At 44.4% G+C, this 9,786-nt stretch overlaps 2 protein-coding genes across 3 annotated transcripts in view; one reads left to right on the top strand and one right to left on the bottom strand.

Annotated features, from left to right (window-relative positions):
• Positions 1-663: 663 nt before the first annotated feature.
• On the bottom strand, positions 664-4,408 carry LOC122625225 (inosine-5'-monophosphate dehydrogenase). Its single transcript, XM_043805236.1, has 6 exons — positions 4,250-4,408; positions 3,756-4,056; positions 3,517-3,667; positions 2,663-3,314; positions 1,679-2,219; positions 664-1,612 (listed from the first exon to the last, which is right to left on the bottom strand). Exons 2-6 carry the CDS (start codon positions 3,911-3,913, stop codon positions 1,507-1,509), a joined length of 1,608 nt encoding a protein of 535 aa, XP_043661171.1. The 5' UTR covers positions 3,914-4,056; positions 4,250-4,408; the 3' UTR covers positions 664-1,506.
• Positions 4,409-4,813: 405 nt separating this feature from the next.
• LOC122625218 (midnolin homolog) overlaps positions 4,814-9,786 on the top strand; it is a 33,418-nt gene continuing 28,445 nt past the window's right edge. For both annotated transcript variants that reach the window (XR_006326540.1, XM_043805228.1), the window contains exon 1: positions 4,814-6,000. Coding sequence is in view for 1 of the 2 variants with exons in the window: in XM_043805228.1 (XP_043661163.1) it covers positions 5,633-6,000 (368 nt within the window). In the remaining variant the exon portion in view is untranslated. The remainder of the gene's footprint in view (positions 6,001-9,786) is intronic.

Below are 9,786 nucleotides of genomic sequence, written 5' to 3'. Positions count from 1 at the left end.
ACATGAAAAGGACGATTTGTGTATGACTATGCAGAGAAATCGGGTCGTGAAAATGAGGCTTTAGCTCCAAATATATACACACAAATATACATATATATACTTACATATACATACATATATTTTTGATAAGCCTGAATGGGTGTGAGTAAGCAAGAATAGCTAAAAAAACGCAAGAAATATTGTGTGTGGTGTGTTTGAGTGACTGCTTTCCGAAAATCTCGTACGTAACCCCAATTTTCTATGTCTATACTTTGGCTCTTATCGGCATTTTTGTACACTGTATATAGCTTGTTTAAGTGTCCTTACCAAGGGTTAACCAACATCAAAATCTTTTCGATTCATTGCTAAATTCAATCTTTAATCAAACGTATACTTACATATGTACTTCAATATATCGAAATATATACATCTATATTCTAAAAAGATAAATACATCGGATGTGTTTTAATGTCCTTGCTCTGTATCCTAACCTAACCACCACTCAAAAGGTGAACCTTTGCGCATACTAAATCGACCAATAGCCTGAATCTCAGTGTCCACAATTGATAACCACAACCAAAAACATATTACAATATTAGCTGCGCTGCTGATAAGGGCTAAGCCCCCTTCATAGAGTGCAGATAAGGTTGACCTGCGAGGTAATAATTAAAAACCGCTTGGAAATACTTTTCAGTTAATTTCAGTTCACATTTAATAAGTTTGGCAGAGTTTTAAAACTGGAAGCAAGCTTCGTTATAATAGTAAACATCCAACACTATACAAATAGAGATTAACATCTATGTACATATAGCGTGCCAAGTAAGTAATCGGCCAACCAACGCGTTGCGCTTGATGTAGATAAAGATATATATAGCAAATATACAAGGTGTTGCAATTAATTCGTAGCGTTTTGCCAAAGATTGCGCTATTCCAAGTATTCCCTGGAAGCTACTGACATATAAGACTATAAGACATTGTGTATTGTGTTCATAGCAATTGTTGTGCAGTATCAAACATGTCGAAGTTTGTGCCTGAAAAATCGTTTTTGCGGGAGTCTGTTCGTAAAACGCTACGAATTAATTCCAACACCTAATAGATAAAGATATATATAGCATATATATATGAAGATTACATAGTTTCTATACAGATCAAGTAACCTGCAAACACTTATAATTAGGATTCTGTCTACCAGACAGATGGATAGGGTATACACATGTATTCGGGCGATTCGAGGTAACCTCCACCGCCACCAAAAAAGGGAATCTATATTGGAATCGTAATCTTTAACGTCGGCGATTCCAACGAGACTTAACCTAACACTGGTAAAACTCCAGGGGAAAAGGATGCGCTATTCGAGCAATCGATTCTCTTTTCTTCTCACTTGCGATCGAATAGGCGGGTGTAGTCGAGCAGATGGCCTGCTCCAGATCGGTGGCGCTGCTGTTGCTGCTGATGGTGTTGCTGCTGCGGTTGGACAGGGGCAGCCACTCCTCCACTGCCCATTTCCGTCGCAGCCATCGTCGTATGTTAGAAGAGACGCTTCTCGTAGCTGAAGAGGCCGTGGACATTGCCTTCTAGCTGAGCGGAATGGGTGCGCTTCATGAAGCGTAGTTGGCCGTTGTAGATCATCTCCCTGGCGAAAATGATAAGCAGATGAAGATAAGTTTTGTAATCTTTGGAAATATGACTATTTGCGCACCTCAATTTATTAATGGAGTTGGCACCGATGTCCTGACAACTGTGCTGCAGTCCGCACTCCAAATAGGGCATGTAGCGCAGCACACTGCCCTTGTCCACGATGCTGCCACTGACGCCCTGTGCCACCTTCATTTTGTCCATCTCGTTGTGGTAGTAGCGCGACATGGCTGCGCCCTTGGCATCACCGCGCTCCATGGCCTCCAGGGAGCCCATGCCGCGGTACTTCTTGAGGCGCACTCCGTCGGAGAAGAAGTACTCGCCCGGTGCCTCCGATGTGCCGGCCAGGAGGGAGCCCATCATTACAGCGCTGGCTCCCAATGCGATCGCCTTCACAATGTGCCCAATGGACTGGATGCCGCCGTCCGCGATCACCGGCACTCCAAATTGGCGAGCGTACGTGGACACCTGGTGAACAGCCGTGGCCTGTGGACATCCGCAGGCCATCACCTCCTGGGTGATGCAGATGGAACCGGAGCCCATGCCCACACGCAGGCCATCGACGCCGGCATCAATGAGGTTTTTGGCCTGGGCACGTGTTACCACTGTTAAATAGATATTGATTAAATTAGTTGACAACTTAAATATACAAATAAATTAAAGTCACTTGATTCTAAGCTGGTCAATTAACTACAAATCTGTTTGAGAACTTGCACCCTATCTTTATTTTAACCCAATCGCCAAATCTTGATATTAAAGATAACAATATGGTTGCGCCCAAATCATGATTGGTACAATAATCAATGTTTAATCGCGACGTAATTAGCCATTGATAATGGTTAATAATTGTCTGAAAAGTAAGTTAGAGGACTCTATCGAAAATCTGGACTTGTCAAAATTGTATAGATAAGGCAATAATTAATATAGGCATTCAAGTAAAAACATATCAAATTCATACGGACAGGCGTACGAACTGTCTAGACTATTGACTCTTAGCAATTTGTCCTTTTTGTTGGCATACCCTTTTGTGTAGAGTTCGGATACTTACCATTGCCGCCAATGACCTGTAGCTCGGGATAGGTCTCCTTAATGTACTTGATCATCTCCACCTGGTAGACGGAGTTGCCCTGCGATGAATCGAGGATGATGACGTCCACGCCATTGGCTACCAGCAGAGCCAGGCGCGGCTTGTCCTCCGACCTCGTTCCGATGGCAGCGCCGACGAGGAGCTGTTTATTGGAGTCCTTGGAGGCATTCGGGTAGGAGCGGGCCTTCTTCAGATCCGTGCGGGCAATCATGGCCACCAGTTCGCCGGCCTGATTTACAATCGGCAGTTTGCCCTTTTTGCTCTTCTCGAGAATAGCGTTAGCCGTGGGCAGATTGATGCCATTGGGAGCGGTGACCAGTTCCGTGGTCATGATGTCGGCCAGCAGGACCTCCGGCTGGTTCTCGCGAAAGTCGATGTCTCGCGACGTGACCATGCCCAGCAGCTTGCCGCCCAGTTTGCCGTTCTCGGTGACCGGATAGCCGGTGAATCCGTTCTTCCGCCGCGCCTCCAACACATCCCCCACCGTATTCGTGGGCGACATCACCGAGGGGTCGCGCATGAAGCCGTGCTTGTACTTCTTAACCTTGTGCACCTCCAACGCCTGGTATTCCGGCGTGCAGTTGTGATGGATGATGCCAATGCCACCACACAGCTGCGCGCGGGATTCGAATGGATTTGGATGGTGTGTGAGCAGTGGACAGAAACATTGGCGGTTAGAGAGGCGCATAAGAGTGTTGAGTTACAACCACAGGCTAGCACAGCTCAGGCGAACCCGCCAGCGGTTCTGGGCCGTATATTTGTATATACATATATGGGTACATATATCTATGGATTCATTAAAATCCGATACTTACCGCCATGGCGATGGCCATCTCCGATTCGGTTACCGTGTCCATGGGCGAACTAACCAGCGGTGCCCGCAGTGTCAGCGACTTGGTCAGTGGCGAACTGAGATCGACCTCCTCGGCGGTGAAGTCTATGTAGCCGGGTAGTATGAGAAAGTCGCTGTTTTGGGATTGCCGGGAATTTCGGATGGGGGCAATGACATGAGATTTGGATACGAACTTTAGGAGCAGGCTTGATCACTACTCACTTGTAGGTGAGTCCCTCACCGTTCTGGAACAGTTCCTTACAACTCAGACCATCCTGCAGCTCGGCATCGTATCCGGCGGCATTCTTTGTCTGGGATGCCGATGACGACGACGACGACGTCGATTCCACAAAGCCGTTCACCTTTGGCTTGCCTTCCATTTTCCGCGTGCGTTCAACCCAAACAAACAGTCAACAAACAACGGGGAGCTGTCGAAAACAAGCCGTATAGAGATAAACACCGCCGGTTCTGGTTTGATCTCCTGTTGCAGATTTCTTTATCTGGATACAGATTCCTCTCGAGCCTTTGAGACGCAATTAGCAAGGGGGGCACATACACAAATGCGGCAGAGAAGAAGAAGGAGATGCACAGCACACGGCGCAGAAAGACAATTGGGATCAAGAAGAATAGGTTAATTGCTTCGATCGGCGACTCGGAATGGGGGAATCGGCCCGATTGGCTGGTATGCCAGCGAGCACATGGTTGGGCCATCTTACCAGTCCACTGGAGTCCAAGCGCCGCGTGTGCTGCCCGAATCAAGTTCGTGAAGTGGTGTGGCTGCCGTCCGGCCGCTTAAATATACTCGCTGGGCCACCGGGATATGCCCTAAATATTACCACGAAAAGCGTTCGCGCTTTGGGCTTTACAGGGCAGCCACACTAAAGCGCGTTTCATATCAAACCAAATTTTACAATTATCCTGATTAAATAAACCCCCTTTATAAGTTTATATTTCCAGCAAGCCTGATTACTGATTTCAATAAAACCATTTCCACTATACCTAATCTTCGAAATCTGACAGACATTTAGCTCATTTGCGCTGAAAGCTATTGGTTCACTACGATACTATCGCTTATAATGTCAGATATCGATTGTAACGATAGTAACGCGTCACTGTTAACTGTTTGATGGCTGACTTCGTGCATCGCACACCAAAACTATCGATATACTTATCGCATCAGTGTGGCTGCACCGCGAAGCCGTAATACACCAAATACCGGTACCGTACTTAATGGTATTATTTAGGGACTTTTCAATCGCCGCAGCACGACCGAAATAGACGGGCCTTTAGATGCTCTTTGGCGGTTGGCGCCGCTTGACTTGCCAGACTCTCCAGGCCGAGTGTGTGTGTGTGTAGTGGTTGTGCTAGCAGAGCTGTTGCAGAAACTAACTGGAAAAACGCAAGACAAACGCGTGTGGCGAGCAGCAGCTAAATTGAACTGAAGTGAACAGAAAATATTAAAAAAAAGAAATAAAATACGAATACGGAAAAGCAAACATAAAACACACCGGGACTCCGCAATACGGGTTTTTTTTTTTCGTCTACTCTTCCTCTTGCACATACATGCGTACCTGGGCAGAGATTCAGATTTATCGCCTCCTCCACCCACTACTTCATCATCGCCATCATCATCAACGCTGTTGTTGTTGCTGTCGTTCCGCCTTCGCTCTCACGTAATCCGCCCCCGCACCACCTCGCCCGCCGGCCAACCGGCCCACAAACTGACTGATAGACCGAAAATCGATTAGCGGCCTCTCTTCCTCTTCAACATCTTCGGCATTCGTGTGTGCGTTGCTTTGCGTTACGTTACGGTTACCGTTACGTCGCCCGCGCGTGTTGCTCGCTTGTGTTGGTGTGTGAGCAAGGTGTGGTGTGTATAGAAAATCGATTGGCAATTTGAACCGAAGAGCGCTATCGTCGCCGCAGTCGCCGCGTGTGTGCCGTTACGCGATTTTCAACAGCAGCCGCGCAGTAATATTGCTTTTATTTTTTTTGCCTGTGAAGTCCTCCTAAGTGAGTGCGAAAGAGAGAGCGAGAGTGAGCTCTCTAAAACCTCTACAAAAATATAAAAAGTAAAAGAAAAAGGAAAAACACCGGACATGGATAAATCAGCGGCCACGAACTCGGCCACTGCCGATGGCCAAAACGAGGCAGCAGCAGCAGCAGCCGCCGCAGCAGCGGCAGCAACAGCAGCTGGGTGTGGCAGCAACAACAGCAGTAGCAGCAGCACCAGCAGCAGCAACAACAACAGCACTGGAAACAGCAACAATGCACTGCAGCGTTTGGCAACAACAACAAGTGCCGTTGTGGCATCCCCGATGACGATCAACCTGAACATCAGCACCACCACCGGCGGCAATTTCGGCGTCAGCGTCGAGCCGCACATCAGCGTCGAGAGTCTGAAGAAGATCATCGCCAAGAAGCTGAAGGTGGCCAAGGATCGCATCTGTCTGCTGCACCGGGAGAAGTGAGTACCGCTTTTGTTTTGTATTATCACCATTTAGGCTACATTTATAAGAATTTTGATGGTAACTATCTCAACATCCATTTTTGGCTTAACTTTTAATAGAATCGATTGATTGTTTTTAATTGACCAAACTAGTTTTAATGGGTTTACAATAGTTTAAACTTTCATTTATGCGGCCAATAGGAATGGGTTAAATATTTTGTTTATCAATATACATATGCAGTTTAGTTTGCAATGCGGAAAACCCAGCCGTAAAAAGTTTTAAGGATTGTTGAACAAGCCGGTGTTTGGACAAGTGTGTCACTCGCATATTGCCCAGAATTTCTTATGATTGTGCCAATGAGGTAATATCAGTACACCAGAAATAACTGATAATGCAAAAAATGATAATGTTTCGAAAAGAATATTATCATGAAAGTCAGGTGAAAACTTCAGTGTGATAACTGTTATGGCAAAATTCCTCAGCAATGAATAAGCGCTGCTCTAATTAATCTTCGGGTTAAGAGAATGTTATGGATCAGATAATTCTATATAAGAAACACCAATTATTTTGATAGGTTTCTTCTCTTTCTTCCTATTTTTATTTGGATATCCTCATTTTTAGTTAAAATGCTTTTGATTATCTTCTTTCTCCGCTCCACCCCCTCCGCAGCGCCCCTTCCCAAAACCTAACCCCTTTGTTGAGCTTTGTTAGAGGGAGTGGGATAGAAAGAAATAGAGAGAGCGAGAGAGGTGTGCGTGTCTGTGTGCGAGTGTGTTTTTTAGTCGCTTAGCTGCCATTGTTTAGTTGATTTGCTTGCTGTTCTCGTTATTATTATGATTATTATTGATATAACCTCCAAAATAATGGCATGTTTGAAGGGTTAAACACAAAGAGCTCGAGTGTGGTGGAATTGCTTGTGGAGGTGGGAGGTGGGGTGTGTGCCAATTGATCTAATCACACACACACACGCATATGCACACGGTCTGCCAGCGATTTCATAATCTATTTGTTATTTATACAAAACAACGCAAAAAAATGCAAAATAAAAGTAGCAAAATGTGCGCATAACACAAAACCGGAAAAAAAAAACGCTACAACAAAAAATACAAACAAAAACAGAAGCAGAGGCGAGGCAGAAATTGAAAAGTCAAAAGAAGAAAAGAAAAAGAGAAGGAGGAGGAGGCAACGCAGCCAGCGTCGACGTCATTGTTCAACTAGTTGCATTGTGCTGTTAAAAGTCAAATGTTAGCTGCAACTGTTAATGCGAGTGCAGATGTTACTGTTACTGCTACGATTGCTGTTACCAGTTTGATTTTGTTATTCAATTTGTTTTATTTTGACTTTTGATATGCGTTTCAAAATACAATATCAGTGTCGTATGGATTAATCTATTGCATAGTTTCGAAACCTTTTTATAACTTTAGATTGGTGAATCCGGATTTGAATAGGATTTGGTAAAGGCAAAAGTGGTTTTCGAAGGGTCTGCATTCTTTTGGCTTGGTTTTCGTATATGCATTGCGTGCATTTGAGTGTCGGTGCATTACAGAGGCTTCGCAATAATGCGGGCTTCTCTCTCCTTCTCGTCTCCTTCGCTTTTTCTCTCTTGCATCCCGCTCTCTGCTCGGCTGCGTTTATTTCTGCAAATAGATTTCTAATTGAGAGGAGTGACTGCCCTTCCCCTTTTTCTTTTCCTTCTTCTTTTCTGCCTGCTTCGCCTTTGTCTGGGCTTTACTAACAAACAAAACAAAAAAACGAAAAAAAAAAAACTTGACTGATAAGAATTTTACTCGCTTCTTGTTCTGCCCTGTGCCTCCTCTTTCGCCGTGTTGTTGCATCTGTTTTATGCCACTTTGCAGCAGGGCAACAAAAGCAAATGGGCAATGGCGTCACGGTTTTTTTTTTACTCTCATCTCTTTGCCGCTCGTTTTTTGTTGTTGTTGGTGCTGTTGCCTCCACTTGAAGTTCTTTTTCATCTTCCTCTGTGTTCCACACGCGTCTGTATGTGTGTGTGTGTGTGTGTGTGGCAGAGATTTTTGTGCCTGCTTCTCTTTGTTCTGCAATCAAATTGCTGCTTCTTCTTCCTTCTCCACCTCCACCTCTCCCCTCTTGTTCTTCTTCTTTGATGATGATGATGTTGGCAGGCTGTGCTTATCGGACATTCGGAAAATGGACTCTCCTCGTCGCCTCCTCTTCTCATTTGTCTGAATGTCATATGTTGGCTTATAACCCCAAATGCAACTACTACGACAACAGCAAAAAGCAGTGGAATGACAAAAAGCACAGGAAAACGAGGAAGAAGAAGAAGACGAAGCCATAGATGCCACCCCCGCCAAATAAAATACATATATATATATATATACAGAGCGATGCGGAAAAACCTACCACCTAAGCCTAAGCAAAAAAGCCTTTCGGTAAAAGCTTATTCACACCACCAATTCCAATCCCAAAAGAAAAGGAAAAAACACCCGCAGAAAAGGCCGAAACGTAAGTGGAGAAAGAAGAAGCCACCACCAGCTAGAAGAGCAAGAGGAAGAAGCATCAGCAGCGGCAAAGGCAAAAGAAGAAGCGTACACAGAAAAAAATGCTGTTCAATAGTGTTTAATCTCCAAAAGAAAGCAGCATCCGTCTGTAAAAGCTATTTATATCCATCAAACCAAATCGTATTGATAACTTTTAGTACAAGGCTTTTAGGTTTGACTAATACTCTTTTTCATTCACTTTGCGAATCAATATTTCAAAATTGAATTAAAACGCTGGAAAAAACATGCTTTCAGCTATATTTGATCGTCACTAATTCGATCACCATGTCGCGTCAGTTTTTCTTGCCGTGTTTGGGCAGCGAAAAGGCAAAAATGTTGCACACATCAGTGAATGGGAATGGGAATATTCGTGCTGCATGCAAAGTCACCACCATCCGCACTGGATGTTAAATGAATGACGAGAGGCGTCCGTCCAAACACCACCAAACCCAAACGCGAATCTCCAGGTCACCAAATCCACTATCCATTTCCATTGGCATGGAAAAAAGGTGGTCGCCGACCACGGGGAAACTGGCCAAATGCTAGAAACGGTGGAAAACCAGGAGAGTATCCATTGGAAGAGCCAACCCAACCCTATGAAACCACGTGGCTTGCGTCGAAAATGTCTAAACCTGATTTCAGACATATTGTAAAAACATTACTAAGTTCTAAATAGTTAAAGTAATAGTTAATATTATGTGGGAAGAAATACCATATGCCATTTTAAACCAAAGACTTGAAACAGCCCGAGTTAACACGTTTTCTTTCCAAGATCCCACATAGTATCTCATTTTTGGCCATTTTCAAAGGCTGCTTCCGAAAACGTTTTAATTAAATACGCACCAACGCCGTAGCTGAAAGCCATTATAAAGTTATGTTCCTTTGTCTTTAGCAATATCAACCCTTTTTAACACGTGGTGGTGGTGAAAGAAACCTGAACTGAACGCCAGTGAACTGAACTGTTTCCATATAAACAAGAAACCGGATTTCAAGTCCAACCAACACAAATGTAACATAACACTGAAGTGCTAGTAACACAACCGAAAAGCTAATTATATAGATGCTCTCAGATTAAACAATGAGATTTCTATCAGAAGCAATGGTTCAAGTAATACCTACATATTAGCAAAGTACGATATAATATGAAACGTGTACTGAGTGGCTGGCTGGGCGCGCATAGAGGAGAAATAATGTCGTATCAGTATAATGCAAACAGATTAGGTGTCCCCATTCCTATCAGGCTATATCCCCGTGCCTCCCCTGCCACCCGTCCAACGCCATCGT

The sequence above is a fragment of the Drosophila teissieri genome, chromosome X (assembly GCF_016746235.2).
Source record: "Drosophila teissieri strain GT53w chromosome X, Prin_Dtei_1.1, whole genome shotgun sequence".
Classification (NCBI taxonomy): domain Eukaryota; kingdom Metazoa; phylum Arthropoda; class Insecta; order Diptera; family Drosophilidae; genus Drosophila; species Drosophila teissieri.
This window is presented reverse-complemented; position numbering and strand designations above follow the sequence as displayed.